Source organism: Protobothrops mucrosquamatus, unplaced genomic scaffold (genome assembly GCF_001527695.2).
Source record: "Protobothrops mucrosquamatus isolate PMUCROS unplaced genomic scaffold, P.Mucros_1.0 scaffold391, whole genome shotgun sequence".
NCBI classification, from domain to species: domain Eukaryota; kingdom Metazoa; phylum Chordata; class Lepidosauria; order Squamata; family Viperidae; genus Protobothrops; species Protobothrops mucrosquamatus.
Window position 1 is genome coordinate 256914 of NW_015386723.1, and position 21870 is coordinate 278783.

Sequence of the window (21870 nt, forward strand, 5' to 3'; positions counted from 1 at the left end):
ACAAAGAAGAGGGGGTCACATTATTCTCCAAAGCACCAGAGGGCAGGACAAGAAACAATGGTTGGAAACTGACCAAAGAGAGAAGCAACCTGGAATTAAGGAGAAATTTCCTGACAGTGAGGACAATTAACCAGTGCCTCCAGAAATCGTGGGTGCTCCATCACTGGAGATTTTTAAGAAGAGGCTAGACAGTCACTTGTCTGAGATGGTATAGGACAGGTTCTCCTGCTTGAACAGGGCTGGACTAGAAGACCTCCAAGGTCCCTTCCAGGTCTATTCTATTCGAGGCAGAAGAAAAATAAATAAGTAAATAAATAGGTCTCCAGAGGTCCTGAGAGGAAACGTAGCATAAGCAATACATAAGATATTAAAGAAAGATGAATCCAATTCTGTGCAAGCTCATGGCACGAATTGTCAGGGACTGCTTACTTCCGGGGAGTAGTTTATCCCTGTAAACTGTAAAAAGCCACGGATATTTCCTCCGGCCCTCGCTTTCTATCCCAGCTTCTTCCTATGGGTATGAAAGGAGAGAGAACGTGCCGATGGACGAGACTGGTCTGATGCCCCATGCTTAAGCCATAATGTATTTTGGTGCAAGGGTTTACATGAACCAAACCGCCGCGACTGCAATCAATAGCTTATTGCTCGGGTTTGCGAGATACATCAATTGTGGCTGATTCCGCTGGTGTTGCATTCAAGCCCGGGCCAGCACCGTGTGCACCGGCTTCGTAAGTCGGGCAGCGTTTGCACCCGGTTTCGCACTCCATTTCCTCCGCCTAAAGTTAAAACAAAGCGGAAGGAAAGAGATGGGGCAGGTTCGGTTCGGTTCGGCTCGCCCTCCTCCTTCCATGGGGCTCCCCGCACCGCTTCCCTTTTCCCGCCTAAACGCGCTCGCTCCCTGCCTCCCTCCTCCGCTCGCCCCAAGCCGCTGCAGGCGCCAACATTTCCTCCCGGCGGGCCCCGCTGCCCTCCGCTTCGCTCCTCCCCGCCCGGGCACCGCAGCAGCCTGCGCCTCCCCCCCCCCCGCCTCGGCTCCTCTCGGCGTCACCCTCCTGCCTGGAAGATGGCGCTGGGCGGCCAGGTTGGTGTGCTTGGGAACGGGGCGGTGGGCGTTGGGCGGATAGGCCGGGAGAAGAGGCAGGGCGGGACGAGGCGAAAAGGCGGCCGGAGCCGGGGAACGGGGCGTTAGGAGGGAAGCGCATCCTCCTGGGCAGGCAGTGCCTCGGGGGTGGGGGGCTGTGTAGCGGCTGTGTTTGGAGGGGAGGCAAGAAGTGGCTCTCCGTCCTCCCCGCCATCTCTTCCCCCCCCCGCCTCTCCCCCAATTGAGGCGTTGCAAAGAGGAGGGTTGCAAGCAGCGGAAGGCCAGTCCTTTGGGACGGTGGGCGGGTGGGTGGGGATCTCCCCTTTCCCGTTTTTGAGAGGTGGCAAACTAGGGGGTGGTCTCCTGAGAAGGTGGTCTTTAGAAAAGTGATGGCTCGTTGGAAAGTGATGGCTTGGGCAGCGGTCCCAGAGGTAGAGGATATCTGAACTAGTGGCAGAGGAAAGTGGACCTTACAGAGAGCTTCAGTCGACACAAACCCCAAAACCTGGGTGCAAACCCCTAGAACGGTTTCTTCGAGCCCCCCAGGGAAAGCTTTGCTGTGCATCTTGTAGAGCAGGTGGAAAATTTTGTTGTTGATGCTAGGAGTGACAGAGGCAACGTGTGACTGTAGATGGCATGTGCGGTGGTAGAGACCTACTTAAGATTTTGAAGTGTAAGTAGTAGCCGAGGTTCAGCTGCAAGAGAAATTACTTTATCTTAATTATCTAGGCAAAACTCTATTTCTTAAATAATCCCTTTTAATACGTGCAATCTCAAGAACCTATGACTGTATTCAGAGCATCCAGTGGTAATGTGTTGTTGTTTTCTTCCCCAGAATGCTGAAATAAATTAAGAACTCTTTCTAAAAAAACATTTCCCATTCTTTAGCCCTATGAACAGACAGCATGTGTTCTTCATTTGCTATGCTGAAGATTCAGGCAGAACACAATCCACAGGAAAAATATCTATTGAATTTGTAGACAAATTTAGACATTTTTTTTCAAGAATTTGGATGCTCAGATAAATGGGGTGGAAAGTAAATCAACCTCTGCTAGTTTATTATCGGATGACTAGCACAAATATGCGCCTACATTTCAACAACCCAAGTTGGAGTTGCACAACATGTATAAATGAGAGATGATTTCTTAGTGCTTAGTATAGTTTTCAGATTCTTCCTTGCAGTTGACCACATGGCCAAAAATGTAGTTGATTGGTTTGTGTTACCCGGGGTATTCATCTGATCTGAGTTTGGGGAAAAAGGCATAGCAGTTAATAATTATTCTTCCATTGCCCATAGATCATCTGGTTATTTTACCTTAGTGGGAATAAAAGTTATTTTTTTTCCTTTAAAAGTTGGGTCTGATGGCTTCCTATGACCTCTGGAAGGAAGTTTTAATAATATTACATTGTCTAATATAATTAGACAATTTTTTTGAAAGAGAGACTGGATGGTTGATACTATAGGACCAAGGTGCAAAAGCTCTTTTTGCTAAATAAATAAGGAAATAGGAATTTTGTATGAATAATGGGGAAATTTTGCGACTCAATCCATAAGATGGAGAAGTTGTAAAAGCCGAAGGTGAGGTGTCAAATGAAATGTTCATGAACGTGTTACCTGGTCTCTGGTATAGATTTGTGATGGGAGATGAAATCCATTTTACCTGGGATTTGAGTTTTGCTAAAAGAGAGACCATATTGAACTGTGTCTTGAGACAGCATAATTTCCTACATACTTTTAGAAGAGTTCCTATTACTCATACACTGTATAAATACTTAGAGATAAAAAATTTCCTGAACATTTTGAAGCAATAAAAGGAAATCTAGTTTTCTACTGAAAAAAATGAAAATGTACAGTGGATATAAAAAATCTATACACCCCTGTTAAAATACCAGGTTTTTGAGATGTAAAAAAATTAGACAGCGATAAATCACGTCAGATTTTTTTTCACTTTTAATATAACATAAGCTGTAAAATTCAAATTGCAAAAGAAACTGAAATCTTTTAGGGGGATATAACAATAAAAACGTACAATAGTATGGTTGGACACCCTCTTAAAAATAGGGATATGGCTTTGTTCAAAATTAATCAATCACATTAAAACTGATGTTAAATAGCAGTCAGTACACACTTGCCATCAGTTAAAGTGATTAATTAAGCCCATATAAACTTCAACAATTCTTGTAGGATTTTTCTGACATGGTCTGCAAAGAGCTTACAAAGCATCAAAGGGATCTCGTTGGAAGGTGTCAGTCAGGAGAAGGGTACAAATAAATTTCCAAGTCATTGGATATACTATGGAACACAGTGAAGACAGTCATCAACAAGTGGAGAAAATATGGCACCATAGTGACATCTGGACTGGACTTTCCAAAATTGATGAAGAAACAAAAAGCAAACTGGTCTAAGAGGCTGCAAAGGCCTACAGCAACATTAAAAGAGCTGCAGGAATTTCTGACAAGTGCCGTCTGTAGTACTTGTGGCAACAATCTCCCATATTCTTCATCTATCTAGGGGTAGGTGGCAAGCCTTTCTTACAAACAAAAACATCCAAGCTCAGTTATATTTTGCAAAAACCTTATCAAGTCTGATGAAAGCATGTGGAAAAATATGTTATGGTCTGATGGGACCAAGATTGAATTGTTTGGCCATAATTCCAAAAAATATGTTTGGTGCAAAAACAACATTGTGCTTCACCAATAGTACACCAGACTCAACAGTGGAGCATGATAGTGGCAGCATTATGCTTTGAGGCTGCTTTTCTTCATCAGGAACTGGGGCTTTAGTCAAGGTGGAAGGAATTATGAACAGATCCAAATACCAATCAGTTTTGGCATAAAACCTGCTAAAATGCTGAAAAAGAAGAGGAATTTCACCTTTCAACCTAAGAAAGATCCAAAGCGTACCTCCAAATCAGCAAAAGAATGGCTTCAGCAGAAAATTAAAGCTTTCGAATGGTCCAGCCAAAATCCAGATCTGAATCCAATTGAAAATCTGTGGGGTGACCTGAAGAAGGCTGATCGCAGGAGATGCCCTGGCAATGGGATAGATTTGAAGTGCTTTTGAAAGGAAGAGTGAGCAAAGATTCCCAGGGCAAGATGCGCCATGCTGATAGGCTCCTACTCCAAAAAACTGAATGCTATCATAAAACCAAAAGGCGTTTCAACAAAATTTTAAAGAGTGTGCACACTTAATGCAACCATGTTATTGTACATTTTTATTGTTATTTTACCTTAAAATTTTCAGTTTGATTTGGATGCTTGGCAACTGGCATGTATTTATGATGGTTGCATTGTCCCGGGATCATGTGAGCATCTTTTGCGACCTTCCCAGTGGGGAAGCAGATTCTCTTTAACTGGCACTACACTAACTTCACAACTGCAATGAAGGTCTTTGGTCAGGAGCAGCTTAGTAAACATAACTTAATTGTAACTATATTGAAACAATTACAATTAATTAGTTTTGCCTTAACGCCTTGATGTGCTTAATTATCAATTTTTATGTTAATTATCAGTATTTACATAAATACTGCATTAGTAATCTTTTGAGATGAGTAAATGTATTTTCACTGAATGGACATAACTGTTCTAACTATTCATAGTATTATCCTGTGCATCAGGAATAGAAATGAATCAAAGCTAGGATAATGTTTGGGAAAATGCATCTTATATTTTTAATATTGTCATAGAACAGGAAATTAAGGGAAAAATAAATTAAAATTGGAACCTGGCATCCATGAAGGTGAATGGCACAGATCAAGCTTAACCCTGAAAATGTTGATACTCATTACTAGCTTAGCCTAAGTGCTTGATCTATGCCAATTCCCTTCATGGATGTCTAAGTGGGAAAAAACATGTATTTTAGATTATTAAGGAGATTTAAATGCTAAATACGGTATTTTTTTGCCATTGGACAATATTGGTATGTTTCTTTTTTTTGCCAAGGTGTTTTATCTGTAAGCCGCCCTGAGTCCTCCGGGAGAAGGGCGGGGTATAAATTTAATAAAATCTAAATCTAAATCTAATAAATTAATGACATACAGATTTGCATGAACATTCAGGGAAAATATATATGTAGTTTTAATATCTGACATTTTATTCTTCCCAACAGAGTTTAGCAGAATTAGAAGTTCTTTGTAAACAGCTATATGAGGGCACAGATTTAGCACAAAGAATACAAGCAGAAAAAGTTCTTTTGGAACTTATTAACAGTCCTGAATGTCTCAGTCAGTGCCAACTTTTACTGGAACAAGGAACGGTAAGTACTTTAAACTTTATTATCGATGTACATATCTGTTACACATTTTTGCTCAAATCTTCTTCCAGGTACCAAGACTGTCTACGTATTATCAAGGTACATTTGACTATCAGATTTTTCTTTGGCTGTACATTTGTTATATTTTATAATAGTAATAGTATAACTGGTTAGTGATCATAGACAAAGAACTCCTAAGCTTTTGCAACATTGGACCAAAGGAGAAAACAAAACAAAGACACATACCCTCAAGTGAGATTATATTATTATCCAGAGTAGATTGCAGCACCTGGTATATCTTGACAAAAGTTAAGCAAGGTCAGACTTGGTTGGTGTTTGGATGGTAGATACCAAGAAAGCCCAAAGCTGTAGACTAGGCTGGAAAATTGAGAAAATATCTTGGGAGAAGGCAGTTGTACACTATTTCAGTATTGTTTTCAAAAAGGTTACATGAATATGTCCAAGTTCACGGATGTGACCTATGCATATAGTCCTCAACTAACAACTGTAATCGAGCCCAGAAATATGGTTGTAAGTCGTGAGTTGTAAATTCTGTAGTTGGTCACTATGTGACTATGCCTGTTTTTACAGTCCTTTGTGCCGTGGTTGTTAAGTGAATGCCATGGTCATTAAACAAAACCATTTTATCCAATGGGAAATTTTTTTGCCAAAAACTGGAAGTAAATGGTGGATACTGGCAAAAAAAGCTGAAAGTACATGATTGCAGGATGTTGCAAATGGCCATAAATGCGAGCTGGTTATCAAATGCTCACAATGTGATCCTGTGATCGTAGTGGAGATGCGGTTGTTAAAATTCAGGATGTGAATGGGGGGGGGGTCTGTGGTAACTTTGGTCGCTAAGCAACCATTCATTAAGGGAGGACTACCTGCATATAATTTGGGAGGAGATAATCTGTTGATATTCTGGTGGATACTATATTGACCATGTGGTAGATAAGGAACTTTAAAGTAGTCCTCAGTTACAACTGTAATTGATCCATGCAATTACAGTAATTAAGTCTTGACAGGTCACGTGACCAGACCCAATTTTATGACCATTTTTGCGGCGGTTGTTAAACAAACCCATTTATTGCTATAGAGCAGCAGTCCTCAATCTTTCCAGTTCCACAGACCAGAAACAGCAGCAGGCAGTGGGGGGAGTGGGGGAGTGATTTTGCAGGTCCAACCTAATCCCGCACATGAGCAAATGGAGCTATGTGTGCTCACCCGCTGCTTGTGTGGCCTGGTTTCCAATAGGCCATGGACCTGAGGATCCCTGCTACAGAATGGTTTTGCAGCCTCTTGGAGCATGATCTGTTTATAAGTACAGCACTGTTTGTCTTGTATGTGTCACAGACTGTCTTAAAAAAAATTATTTTGTAAGTGTCCTTTTATGAAATGACAACAAATAAATGACACATTCTCACATCCGTGGGAAGTTGTAACTACATAAAGAAGCTTGTTGATAATTAAGGAAAGCTAAATGTTGTTTAGAATTTAGAATACTTGTATCTCTTCCATCAAATTCTTTTTTGGATTAAGTTACAGTCTTAAAGCATTCCATATGCTACAGAAAGTTTCAATGACTGCTTGAATATTTGACTTAAAAAAAGATTTAGTATTAAAAATCCTGAGCTTAGAAGGTATTTTATTTATGTGTTTGATGGACTACAAAGCTTATTCCCTTTTAGTTTGGGATTAGTTATCAAAGGCAGATTGCCAGCTGGAAATTCCTTGATGGAAACCTGAGGACATTAAAAGAAATAGCAGATATCCATTTCATTTGTTAAAACCCTGTTGGTACCAGTGAAGCTATAAGAAATGTGCAGATGTGTATGGATGCCTGAAAAACCATAAAGACATGAGCTTATCTATAATGTAGATAAAGCTAGAACATGTTGGAAATAATGATACTAGTTATATGTAATTATATACCCATATAATAACTATATTCATATAACAATGACTTAATTGTGTATTGTATTGCTACATGGTGTCTGTGTGGCAATGTAAAGCAGAGTCTATTACAGTATTCTGAAAAATAGTTATTGGTGCCTGCAATCATTTTATTTACAAAAACCAATTATAAAAATAAGAAAGGCTCTTTTATAAGTAAAATGATAAATAAATGGTAAGTTACTAAAATGATAAAATAATAAATATTATTTTATGACCATAATTTAGCCCAAACTTGTCATTGCTAAGCAAGGCAGTAGTTAAGTCAGTTTTGCCCCATTGTAAAAACTGGTCATAAGTCACTTTTTTCAGTGCCGTTATAACTTTGAACAGTCACTAAACAAATGGTTGTAAGTCAAGGACTATCTAAGTAAATCATAAAAATAGTTCTTTTAATACTATTTATATAGTGTTGGGTTCTTTGCTTATTATAATGAATCATGAATTATGGTTTAGAACAGAGTTCCCCAACCTTTCTGGGCTTTGCGGACCAGTGGGGAGAGGGGATGGTTCCACGCAAGCGGCCAGCAAGTCCACGCACAGTTCCAATTGTGTGAGTGGTGTGCATGTGTGCCTGCCGCACACATGCACATGCTCGCCCGCTGCTTGCACAAGTGGGGATGCGCATGCTCGCTTATCCACCGTTTCCACGGCCCAGTTGCAAACACCTCATGGCCCACTAGTGGACCGCAGCCCAGAGATTGGGGACCTCTGTGTCAGAATAGATATGGTTCACTAAATAGCAAAATGTTAGGAAAAGAATTTCTTGTTGCAAGATTATCTGTTTGCTTTAAAAATCTTTAGTATTATGCAATGTTACTATTACCATTTCAATTGTGTATATTTTTGTCTAGACATCCTATGCGCAATTGTTAGCAGCAACATGTCTCTCAAAACTTGTATGCAAAACCACACCTTTACCTATTCAACAAAGAATGGACATCAGTAAGCATTTTTTATTCTTTTCAATAGTAAAATTGTGTTTATAATCTAAAATGTAATTATTAGCAACTTAAACATATAACTTTTAAAAATTTATCATGATAGTTTCATAATTGAAGAGTGAATATTTCCTATAATCTGGGATTTCTCATCTTTAGGCAATAGAAGAGGCATTATATGTGTTCAATTGTTTGTTTTATATTTCATATACAGTATGGCCAAAATTATGGAAACCTTTTGGGAAAAGTAGACAGTAGAAATGCCATCTTTGGTTAAGTTTCCACCAATTTTTCTTCTAATTTCTTTATAACTGTAGCCTTGTTCACTTAATAATACTATTTTACATCACTTTCTGGGCAACTAGTCAACTCTTTGCACCATTACTTTAATTTTATTACATTTTACAAGCTCATTAAATGAAAGAACACAAAAAAACCCAATCAACTTGATAGCGATCACAACGCACTGACAAATGTCCTCCTCTCAGCTTCAATACATGACATCAATAACTGAATCCTACTGTGATCTGATTGGCTCATTGGCAAAACAAGATGACACCTGATTGACTCTCTAAACACCCATGCTCATTGGCTACAATCAGATGAAGGAAAGCTACCTGATATCAACCTAAGCAAGTTGTGCTTCCTTTTTCTGGTTATTTGGCTATAACTTTTCATAGAATACAGTACAGATAATTGAACAAACTTTGTTACATTACATTCTTGATTAAATTATCTTTCCATTGATATATAATTTTATGGTGGTATTCCCCCCCAAAAGTGGTGTTATTAATCATCAAACCTTAAAAATACACTTTTCCCAAAAGGTTTCCACAATTTTGGCCACCACTGTAAATAAGAAAATGTAAATACCTGAGCAGGAGCTGAACCACATTTGTACAAGCATCTGGTATATCTTTGCAGTCAAATAGAATAGTTTGGTGACAGTAATGTTTAGTTCTTAAACTGAAAATAGTGGTAGGTATCATACTTACCTGCTTTGTAGTGTGTTACTCTGATCTTAAATACAATGTTATTTATTCATGTCAAAGATTTATAAATGATCCTAAACTTAAAATTAGAAAAAAAACAATGAAAATAAAAGTTGTTTCGACTGGTTCTTATAACATATGTATCTGTTGTTAGAGCCAGAGAAATAATATACAGATTTCTGTGATTTTATAATTAATGTGGTAGATGTAGGTCCATGCTTGAGAACTTCATGCATATTTTGAGAATAGGCTGCCTTGCACATTTATAGAAAGAAATTTAAACATATTGGATATGTTTACTTTTCTCACAAATCATAATGCGGTTTATTGGGTTTGGCTACTTTTTTTTGTCAAAGCGGTTAAACCAGGCATGTCAAACTCTGGGATTTTTTCCCCATTGCCGGCAATGGGGTGGGCGCGATTTCGGCATGATGTATCTGGCCTGCGGGCCGGCAGTTTGCCATCCCCGAATTAAACTATTATATAGTTCATAATTTATATGGGGAACCCATGCAAATTATGGCTTAGTCAGGAAACAATAGTTAAGCAAACTCTTAGCACAATGCAGTGTATGAATTCTGTCATTGTGGTAGCCTGCCAATTAATAACAAAAAAGAATTTGGGTTAGTTTGAGCTATTTTCGTGAAATCAGGTACATAATATGCCCTATAACATTTTGACTCAAGTGATTCTTTCTCATGCAGTTTAGTTTGTTTGTAGCTTTGTCTTCCATTTCTATGTGCCTGATATAGAGTATAATTTTTCTTCTCTTCTTTAGACACTAATAATAAGTTTGTTGTTCACAGACCGAATGTGAATACTTCTCACTATAAAATTTAGCTCTGGAACATGGAAAGGAAACATTTCACTTTAATTCTAAGGCATAGTGGTACAATTCTGCATTCTATCTGAATGAATTCTGTAATTGCTTTTGGTTAATCACATACTTAAATTAACAGTACAATTAGCATAGTTGCATCAAAAATAACTAGTGTCTTATATTAATAATAGTATAAAAGAACTTTGCAACCATTTTAGTTATATCTGGGCTCATATCTGCAAGTAGGTAAGTTATATAAAATAAATGCTGCATATACTTGTGGATAAGCTGAGAATTTTACAAGCCAATATGTACCTAAAATTTTGCATTCAGCTTAATCCTCAAATGGGCTAATCTGTGATACATTTATTTAAATATCTATATTTCCCATATATACTCATATGTAAGCCCATCCGCAAATTAGCAAACCTTCAAATTCGTAGCCAAAATATCATAAAAAATGCAGGTTGACTTATTCATGGATAGAGCATTTTTCATGGTACAGGTAGTCCTTGACTTACAACAGTTCACTTAGTGACAGTTCAAAGTTACAACGGCACTGAAAAAAGTAATTTATGACCATTTTTTACACTTAATAACCAATCCAGCATCCCCATGGTCACATACTTAAATTCAGACACTTGGCAACTGATTCCTATTTATGACGGTTGCAGTATCCTTGGTCATGTGATCATCTTTTGTAACTTTCTGACAAGCAAAGTCAATGGGGAAACCAGATTCACTTAGCAACCACATTACTAACTTAAAAATGTGGTGATTCACTTAACAACAGTGTCAAAGGTCATAAAATAGGGCAAAAACTCACTTAACAAATGTCTCCCTTAGCAACAGAAAGTTTGGGCTCAATTGTGGTCATATGTTGAGGATTAGTTTGGTAAAGGTTTGAGAGTTGGGTTATCTGCAGTTAGACTAATTGTGCGTATGTACAATACTTTCTTCTTAAGAATTTAAAAGTAGTTGATTTTACAAGTTCTTTCATTATTTTCTATCTTTATCATAATTTCAGTTAGAAGAGTGTGTTATATTTAACCCAAAATAATTGCTTTTTTATCTTGGCACAGGAAACTATATACTAAATTATATTGCATCTCGACCAAAATTGGCCCTTTTTGTGATTCAGGCTCTTGTTCAAGTAATTGCAAAGATCACAAAATTAGGATGGTTTGAGGTTCAGAAAGACGAGTTGATTTTTAGAGACATTATTGCTGATGTTAAAAAGTTTTTACAGGTAAGCAAGAGAAAATGTTTGTTCATCCTTCTTTCATTAACAGTAGATGTTACATTCCTTCCCTTTGAAGTGATAGCATGTTTTTGTGCCTGACATTTGGAATAACATTCTCTGCAGAGATTTATAAGGCTCTTAACCTAACTTGTTTAATTCAGGGGTCCCCAACCTATGGCTCTTGGCCAGCGGGCCACGGAAATGGCTGGCCAGTGCAAGCACACATGGGTGTGCATCTCCCCCACTCGCGCTAGTACCCACAGCCCCGTTTGCGCATGTGCATGGGTGCAAACGGGGACGCTAGTGCGGGGTGGGTGTCCATGGCCTGTCGGTGCATGCACGAACAGGGCTGATAGCCCGGATGGGTTGCGCGGCCCATTTGCACATGCCGCATGTGCGAATGGCGCTGTTAGTGCCGCGCCAGTGTGCGTGGCCCTGTGCGCACGCACGCACACCAATTTTGAAGCTGCTCTCCTTCCCTCTGGTCTGCGAGCCCAGAAAGGTTGCAGACCTCTGGTTTAATTGACTCTTGAGGATATTTTCCATCAAGCTCGGCTCTTCCACCAAGCCCTGGGATAGGGGTTATGGCAGGGCCTCTTTTTGGAATAGAGCAGTTGAAGATTGCTTTTATTGTTTTAACCGGATGTCTATTTTTGATGGTTATGTAGTTTTTATTGTTTTTAATATTATGCACTGCGCAGTAGTATTATGGTGGTTTTAGGAAGTTGACAAATAAAATGACCAAGGGAATATTTGCCCATTATGATATAGGCCTGACCTGCTACTTTCTAATGTTGATTTATTATTCTGATTTTGGGGGAAATGATAAAATTTAAAGATATAAATGTGATTTTAACTATAGTATAGACTGAAAATTTGGGTTTTATTGATATGTGAAGAATTATGGTTTTATAATGTATGGGGTATAATAATTATTCCATTATAATGGAAAAATTGTGCTGGCCTTAATTTACAGTATAATAAAAGAAAATCATTTCATTTGGTCAAATTATAATCCCATATTTAAAAATAAAAAAAAATGTATAATGCAGTGGTACTTTGGTACTCGTTGGTAATTCATTCTGGAAGACGCGACGAATACTAATACTGACGAGTACCGAGAAAACCATGTGGCTTACTACGTGAACCACTATCTCAGCCAGGAGAAATAACAAGTCACGCAGCTGACATCAGCAAGTTCTTTATTGTGTGTTGACTACTGGGAGAAAGACGATTGCAGGGACAAGATTTCTGCTTCAAAATGCATTGAATACCAAATTCAATGAGGTTTGATGCAGTCGAGTGCCGAGGTATGACTGCATGTAAAGAAATGCACCTATTTCTGTTCTGTGTGTTTGTACTGAGAAGTGAAAATGAATTATGTGGTTGATAACATGAATGCTTATTTCTCAAAGCCACCTAAAGCCTTCATTCAAAGTCTGTTTCTGTTATAGGGGACCGTGGATCACTGCATAATAGGAGTAATGATTCTTTCAGAACTAACTCAGGAAATGAATTTTGTAAGTATACTTCTTTCCTTCATATCAGTTTATATCGCTACCAGATTATTGTCATAGTGCTTCGGAGGAAGGATTAATGAAAGGGAAAACTACACTATAAATAGGATAAAAATCCCAAAGAGAACCTTTCTGTCAAATGAAGCTTAGAAATGGATTGTTTCAAAACTCGCTGAGTGAATAAAATAGGATCAATTCTACTGATATTATAACTAGTTATAATAATTTGAAAACAGGAACAGAGCTTGTGCTATCAGCAGGATCTTTGCACATTTTATAAAACCAAATAAATATCTCATGTGTTCAGAGTTGTCACTCTATGTGCCCTGATATTTCTTTTCTTTTTTTTTTTAACCTAGGCTCCAGAAATATCAAAAGGGGCAGTCTTATTGACAGGCCTATTACTATGCTCTTCATTTTTAATGTTCCATAATAATATGATTATTGAAATTTGTTATAAGTGGCCACTCCAGTGGGCTCAGGATGGCTGCTTTTGGGCTTGGCCTGACAGTAGTTAAACCAGGTTGCCTTTCCTGTTGCTTGTTCTGCTGCTTTTAGATAACCTGCTTAAAACTTTCATTCAACATGAAATATTAACACTACTTTTATTCATAATAATGCATTTTATGAGTATATAGTAAGCACCTGTAAAATCTGTTTTAAGTTATATAATAGTCAAATGGAGAGTTTTCTTTCTTTGTTTTAGATTGATTATTCAAGACCTTCATCAAAGCATCGTAGAATTGCTATCTCTTTCCGTGACACCACTCTAAAAGAAATTTTGATGCTGGCATGCTCGCTGCTGAAAGAGGTGGGCCCAAATACCAATCACATTATCGTGAGATTATTTCTTTACCATCAGAACCTAATTTGTTGATATTTTATTCCTAGAGTCGCTTGTGGACATATTTTTTAGCCGGAAACATATGCAGCTAGATTAATATGCAATGTATGGTGAGAAAGGGATAAATGAATGTTTGAGATGGTATTTATTTTTATTTATCAAATTTAAATACCGCTCATCTTACTTTCAGAGTGACTTTTGGTGTTTTACAGTTAAAATAATAAAAAAACATAAAATACAACACATCAATAAAATAGGAGCCAAGTGAAAAACAACGAAGAAGTTAAAAGGCAGGGGGACTGCCTTCAAGGTGCTAACCATTCCCATGGTTGCAGGCCACTCTGAGAGCCAGGACTTCACACCCTTCTGAAAGGCCAGGAAAGTGAGGGCCCACCTCACTTGGGGGGGGGCAGAATATTCCAAAGGGCAGGGGCAATGGCAGAGAAGGCACCCTGCCAGTTGGTATTCTTTAATTGATGGGCTCCATAACATACCTTCCCTGCCTGACTGTGAGACAGGTCAACATGATGAGAGTAAGATAGTTCCTTGGATAACCTGGCCTCATGTTACGTAGGGCTTTAAAGGTAATAATCAGCACCTTGAATTGGATTAAGAAGCATGGAAGATTGGATTCAGGCCCTTAATATGCATTTGTATCTTTTCAAGAGGAGTCCAATATGAAGAAAATTGTTGCTTTTAAAGATTCTGTACCAGATATATAAACTAGAAAGGCTGCTTTATTTTTATTTGTTTATTTGTATCCTGCCTTCATTATTTTTACAAATAACTGAAGATGGTGAACGTATCCAACACATCTTACTCTTCCTATTTTCCCCACAACAACAACAATGTGATGTGTGTTGGGCTGAGAGAGGGACTGGCACAAAGTCACCCAGATGGCTTTCATGGCTAAGGTGGGAATAGAACTTATGGTTTCCTGCTTTCTACCCTGGTACCTTATTAAACCACAATGTGAACAAACAACATGCTCATGTTTTACTCTTGTGTAATTAGATAAATCAGGATGATTAACTCTGGAATGCAATAATATCCTTTATTCTAGTGTAATTGTGAGAGTCTTATATTGGCAGATACAGTCCCTGAAATAGGCTTATGTCAATGAGATTAACGATAACTCACTTTGTATTAATGATCTAGAGGAGAGTAAGGAACAAAAATATTATTGTATTTTTTTCCTAGCACAGGTAGTCCTTGGTTAATGACCACTTCTTCAATGTCCACTCAGAGTTACAGTAGCATTGAATGAATGGTGATAAGTTATAGTTAACAGTTATAGTTCCTTGAAGTCCTGGTCGTCCCAACACCTCTGCAGTCTGTGATCGCAATCTGCATGCTTAGTAACCAGCTCACACTGATGATGATTGCAGGTTCCCACAGTCACATAATTACAATTTGTGACCTTCCCTGCCAGCTTCCCAGAAGCAAAGTCAATAGGGAAGATGGTTGGGAATGTTGCAAGTTGCTCTGGTAAGTCTCCCTCACCCGTACATCCTCTCTGAGCCTTGCTGCATTTGTACCATGCCTCCTCGGCCACACACACACACACCTCCTCCCACCCAAAAGCAGCCAACCCAACCTCTGTATGACTTGGGACTTGCAACTTTCTAACAGGAAGTTGCCAGGAGGTGCTCATTTAACAACCCATAATCCTTGCTTGATGGCAACAGAGACTGCCTGGATTGCCATTGCCAAATGAAGTGGTCATTACTCAAGGACTACCTAGATGTTTTATCCAAATCCTTGCATTGGTCCGCATAATTGAGACTTGCAAGTGATACGTATTGAAATTCTTGACATATTGTATTGGAATTCTTAAGATAATGGCATTACATTATTCAGAAATAAGCATGTTACTGAATCACATTTTTTTAATTTGGATTTAGATATTGGCAAAACCATTAAATCTTCAAGATCAACAACAACAAAATTTAGCAATACATCTTCTGAAGCTTGTCCTCAATTGTCTTAACTATGACTTCATTGGTAGTTCAGCAGATGAATCTGCAGATGATTTGTGTACTGTACAGATTCCAACAAACTGGAGATCAAGTAAGAGAATAATCAGTGCTAACAATCTATGTACCTTTTTTCTAATGTATTGCCTTCTAGATGTGTTTGGATTCTGAAGTAGCCAGCCAATAGAACTCTTTAGGATAAGTGAAGAGTTATCGTTATCAAACTCTATTTTGACAGATTTGCAAGACACCTTGAGGATGAAATTGTTTTTGCATTGACTTGAATGTAGATTTCAATGCAGTTTATACTGGTATGCAGTGCACAACGTAAATTACATGTGATCGTATTCAGTTTTTTAGGTTTGAGGAGATAAACAGCAGCTTATAGCCATCTGGCCTATCACATGTTGCCTTGACACTGGTCCATCTTGATATAGCCTTACTTGATAGATGGATTTCAGCAGTATCTCCTTTCATGATGAGTGGTTTGAAGGGAAAGAATCAACCTCATGCTAGGTTCAGAGGATTTCATACCCAATCATAAATTCTTCCCCTTTTGGGGAACAAGTTGTTTGAAAGTATGGTGTCCTTGTTCAGAGGACAGCAATGCTCTGAACATTTTTAGTTTGAGTTGAGATCTGGTTTTTGGACAAACCAGTCATATCAGTAGTTAGAAGGAGGTATAAGTGCAACAGCTAAGAGAGTAGAGTTCCATATGAAGTAACAGTAAATGCCATCTGGTAAATTATTTCATGACAAAATGTCTATTTTTAAAAAATGCAAACAAATATGCATACAAAACCATAATGTTGGAAAATGGACAGTTGTGTTGCAGTGTCATATAATGAAATTCTGTCAGAGGTTGCGAAGCAGAAATGAAACTATTGTTGAGCATAAAAAAAGGCTTTATCCCTGAGACGTTTTTGAATATTCATTCTTACTGAGGTATAAGTGCAACAGCTAAAAGAATAGAGTGTAAGAATGGGCTAAGAACTGTCTTGGTATTTTTTAAAATGAATAAAGGCACTTTATTAAAATCTCCGCAGAATTTAAGGCTGATCATGAATGGGAGGGGGTTTCACAAACACTCTCTTCTTGGTAGCAACCATATGTGAGTGGCAGAACCTCAAATGAACTGTGTTTTGCAACACAGCCTTTTATTTACAGTCCACTCAGAGTAAATCTATGGCTGATCCTTCATTGTGCAACAATTGTCAGAGAATTAATATCACAGTTACAAAAATAAGAGTCAGTTAAGGGTGGGAATGAAGAGAGGATGGAAATATCAATGCATAAATACATGAAGGTAAGCTCTCCCCTTCTCCCCCAAATCACCCATTTCACATTATATATATATAAAGTCCATTTGAAACTATTTGACACATGCATTTATTATTTTAAATGTGTAATTGTGTTTTGGAGGTAGGCATCAGCTAGAAAAAAATAACACCACCCCTTTATTTTCACTTTTGTTCTTCTCAGTTTTCCTGGAACCAGAGACTTTGGATCTCTTTTTTGACCTGTATCATTCCCTTCCCTCAATGCTGTCTCAGTTAGTAAGTATAAAGCATCTTTAGTCTTTTTTTTTCCAGTAGGAAACTTTCTTTAAAGATGTCCACACATTATGCGTTTAATAAATCTGTCCAACTAAAAATTTCTGAAATTTTATTATTTTTATGCTTTGCAACATAGAACGTGATATGCATATACTATTGTAGATAAGGTCAGTGGGACATTTAATATTGGGCAGTGCTGTTTTCTGGCTCAAGGAGATGGCTGCTGCAGTGGCACCCCGTGTTCCATTAGTAGTAACTCATCAACACATTTAGAAAAGTATGTGTAGTCATTGTTACTATTACAGTGGTGTGCAGGTAATCCTCAACTTACAGCCACGATTGAGCCCAAATTTTCTAATGTTAAGTGAGACATTGGTAAGTGAGTTTAGCCCCATTTTACTACGATCTTTCTTGCCACAGTTGTTAAGTGAAACATTGCAGCTGTTTAGTTAGTAACAAGGTTGTTAAGTGAATCTGGCTTCCCCATTGACTTTTGCTTGTCAGAAGGTCACAAAAGGGGATCACATGATCCTGAGGACACCACAACCGTCAAAGATATGAGTCAGTGTCAAGTGTCTGAATTTTGATCACGTGACCATGGGGATACCGCAACAATTGTAAGAGTGAAAAATGGTCAGTAGTCACTTTTCTCAGTGCCGTTGTAACTTTGAATGGTCACTAAATGAACTGTTGTAAGCTGAGGACTACCTGATACTATTGATTTTCTAGACTCATCCAGCTATTCACAGAAAAATGGTACATTGGCACGATAATGAGAGTGACGTTTCTGTCACTTCAGCAGTGGCTGGATGATGCTATGAGGATCTTAAAAATCACTAGAGGACATGTGATCTCTCTCTTCCACTGTTGTTTATAGGCTGCTGAATTGCTGAAGACTCACAGTGGTTTACAAATAACATACATAAGAAATAATATACAATAAACAAAAAAGTATATTAACTAACAGAATCATAGAATATAGTTTAATTAATCAACTCAAACTGTAATCATCATCATCATAACAACAACAACAACAACAACAACAACAACAATAATATAATAATAATAATAATAATAATAATAATAATAATAATAATAATAATAATAATAATAATAAAGTTGGAAGGGATCTTGGAGGTCATCTAGTCCAACCCCCTGCTCAGGCAGGAAACCCTATACCATTTCAGACAAATGGCTGTCAACCAAGGTAGAATCATGGTCCAAAGGCCTTCCAGAGGGCCCTTGTTTTTCTGTTGCTTCCAGAAAGTGCTCAGAATAGGAGCCAACTAGATGTCTACTGGAGACTATTTCAAACATGCAGCCAAGGAAAAATAGTTCTGTTGAATCTTAGCACATATCATTGCCCTAAAGTGGGACTCTATTTAATAGTTTTCCCCATTATAATTTTTAGAGCTGGCCCAAGACATATTGCTTTCTGAAATGGAGAAGGAAAAAGTGTGGTCTCTTCACCCATCACATACAAACATGTTAATTTTAACATGAACAGGAAATACCCCAGACTCTTTCTTATTCCCTAGTAATAAAAATGCAACAATCACAAATTAAGTAGTAAATGTTGTAGATTGCATTCTTAGTAATTATGATGCTCTACGAGTACACACACGTGCAGAATACGTGGAGCAAGTGGAGAGTTTTCAGCCCCAATTCTCATTTTACAATAGGACTTTAAAATAAGGTTGTATTCTAGTCCATTTTCTATTTAATCTTTGTGTCAACTCCCTAATTCAATCCCTAACAAAAAGTGAATTTTATCTCCATTCTAGAAAATGAACAATGTCTGTTTTGCTTTCTCTTCTCCCTGACACAGAATGATGAGAGCTTGTGAGCCTTAGAAGCTTACTGTAGGGAAGAAAAAATAAAAAAAAATAAAAACAAAGAGGTGGTATTCATAAAACAATGTATTACTGTCCTCTATAAATGGAAAATCAACAGAAATCTGAGCAAACTTAAGAAACCCAAATACTTAGGAATTGTGTTCTAATCTTCTAACAGCTAGAAAGAGCAAGAAAAAAAATTTCTCTCATGCGCAAAAAAACTTTCAGTGTAATTATTTTTGTTAATCATCTTGAAAATAATTACATTCCCACTATAATTGTGCTTCTTAGGGCTGAGGTGCTGAGCCTAATACTTAATGGTGTACAAATTAAAGTAAAGGTAATTCAGAGTGAGTCTTTTAAGAGGAATGCTACATTTTAAATGTACTGCAGAAGAGAATACATTTCTTTCTATTAGCTTATTCAGTCCTTAGAAATCTCAAAAATGGTGGCAAAATTCTATTCAGTCATGATTGCTGTAAGGAAACTCAGAGAGTATAATTAAGTTCTAATAGATGGTTTGGAAAGCAATTAATTATATTTTTCTCTTTTAATATTTTAGTTTATTGCATGGTTATTTGTTGATGTTTTGTTAGAATTTTGGTCTATGACTAAATAAATCTGGTACTTGATTTGTTATACATTTTCTTCCTTCCTCTTCATAGTTTGAAACATTGGGGCAGAGTGATGTAGCCCAGTCCCAGATTTTATTATGTATATTGTCTTTATAATTTCTTTACACTTGTCTATTTTTGGTCAGTAAATAGGTTGGGTGTCTAATGTGAAATAAATCTGAAATTTTTCAGAATTATAGCAGGGGTGGGTTGTTTCTCAAATCCATACACTCATTTTAATTATTGAATTTTCAGAGACTCCATTCTGTATGTACTTTCAGGCAACATTAGCACAAGTAGTTATATACATTCCAGAATGGTTGATGGACTAGCTATTCTTCCTTCTTTCCATTACGTATTGTGCCTATTTCTGTTCTCTGTTTTGGCTTTATATTATCATAGTTGCAATTGTTCAAATGTTGTTGCATTGTAACAGATTGGCATTCACATAGCTATTACACTCAAAACATTATTACCTTCTGTACCACCTGATTTATAAAAAAATGTAGATATCTATCAATTGTAGGCATCTTGGACATATTACACATGCTACTGTATTTTAATTCACCTTATTAGAATTTTTTTCACAATGGTAAATATAAATTGATGGCAAATTTTATATTTTAAATATGTATAATATGAGTGTAGCTGCAGACTCAAAAGTGTTGTTAAGTAAACACAAATGAAGCAAAATAGCAAAGTTCTTGCTTGGTTCAAAAATCAATATTTATGACCCTCTTAATACATTTCTTAAATCATTATTTCCCTTTTAGGCACTTTCCTGTTTAGTTCAGTTTGCTTCTACAAGACGATCCCTATTTAGCAATCCAGAACGTGCCAAGTATCTTGGTAATCTAATCAAAGGAGTAAAAAGAATACTTGAAAATCCTCAGGTAATTTTTCCCCTCAATTTTCTCTTTAAGTTCCAGTTATATTTCTTCCATGTTTTCTTAGGATATCTTTATTGTAAATATGAAGATGGACATTTAGTAAAGTAGTTAAAGATTTTACTTGAGGCATTTGAAATAATAGTGTGGGAAATGTGCCGGTTTTCAACTGTTTTTCATCTGATCTGCCTCATATTTTTGCACTAGTGCTGTCTATGTCTGAATTTATATCCATCTGGATTTTGTTCAACCCTTGTTTAATAGTTCAGAAAATTGTCTGATTTTAGTTAGATTAGTTCAGAGTGAATCACTCAAGCAAGCATGTTATTTATGTTTTATATTTCAAATATCTAAGCTACCATTTTCAACTTTGGCTGCCTACCATATAAAAACAGTAGAGAAATAAAACCCAAAAGACAGCGTCATCCAGAGAGAACTTCAAACAGCTCTCTACATGGAGATAAAAACAAACAAAAGGTTCTTCTCTCATCGCTCTAATCCAAGGCCTAAAGAAAGAGCCCTCTTTTAATGCTTTGTAAAGACTGGAAGGTGTTGACCATGCAGATCTCTTGCTAGGGGATGGTCTTCCAGAGGGCAAGTGCTATGATAGAGAAAGTTCACCTCGAAGAACAAGTGTTATGATACAGAAGGTTTGGTTCCTGGGTCTTGCTAGATGACATTGCTTAATTGATGAGATAAGGAGTATGCCAAATGTTACAAGGTGAACAGAAACCATGGAAGACAGGAGACCCCTCAAATAACAAGGCCTTATGTCATGTAGGACTTTAAAAGCAACAACCAACACCTTAAATTACATCCAGAAACTAACTGGGCACAGACCATATGTGTTACAGGTGCATAGTGTGGCCCTCATATTATTGATTTTGTTGCTGTTTTGTGTATCAGCTATAATTTCTCAATGGTTTTAATGGGCAGCCCAAGGTAGAGCAAATTGCCATTGTTCATCAGTGAGATGATAAAAGCATGAGTGACTGGAAGAAGGGTCTCCTGACTGAGGAAAGGACATATGTAATGCACAAGGTGAACCTGGGCAAAAACCCTACTGGCTGCAGTGAGTATTATTTTTTAAGCAGGAAGCCTTAGTAGCATACAAGGTGCAAACAAAGTAATATAATTAGAGTCAGAGATGGTAGATCCCCAGCACTAAGAAGCTCAATTACCATAGCTACTCAGTCTTGCTAGGGTTTGCATCTGAGATCGTTCCTCTCCATCCAGATCTTCACAACCTCCATGCACTGGGACATTACTTCAACAGTATCACTCAACCAGTCTGCAGACATGAAGTATAACTGAGTATCGTCAGCATAACCAACGTCCTCATATAGTTGTTAAAAT

The 21870-nt window shown here is 37.5% G+C and overlaps 1 protein-coding gene across 1 annotated transcript in view; it reads left to right on the forward strand.

Moving 5' to 3' along the window:
- The first annotated feature begins 1063 nt into the window (after nt 1–1063).
- The window catches only part of LOC107287459 (ran-binding protein 17), a 33089-nt gene continuing 12282 nt past the window's right edge, over nt 1064–21870 (forward strand). The window contains exons 1-9 of the mRNA XM_029284141.1: nt 1064–1081; nt 5190–5336; nt 8144–8234; nt 11125–11291; nt 12740–12805; nt 13509–13613; nt 15551–15716; nt 17105–17178; nt 20401–20520. Coding sequence (XP_029139974.1) covers nt 1064–1081; nt 5190–5336; nt 8144–8234; nt 11125–11291; nt 12740–12805; nt 13509–13613; nt 15551–15716; nt 17105–17178; nt 20401–20520 — 954 coding nt within the window. The remainder of the gene's footprint in view (nt 1082–5189; nt 5337–8143; nt 8235–11124; nt 11292–12739; nt 12806–13508; nt 13614–15550; nt 15717–17104; nt 17179–20400; nt 20521–21870) is intronic.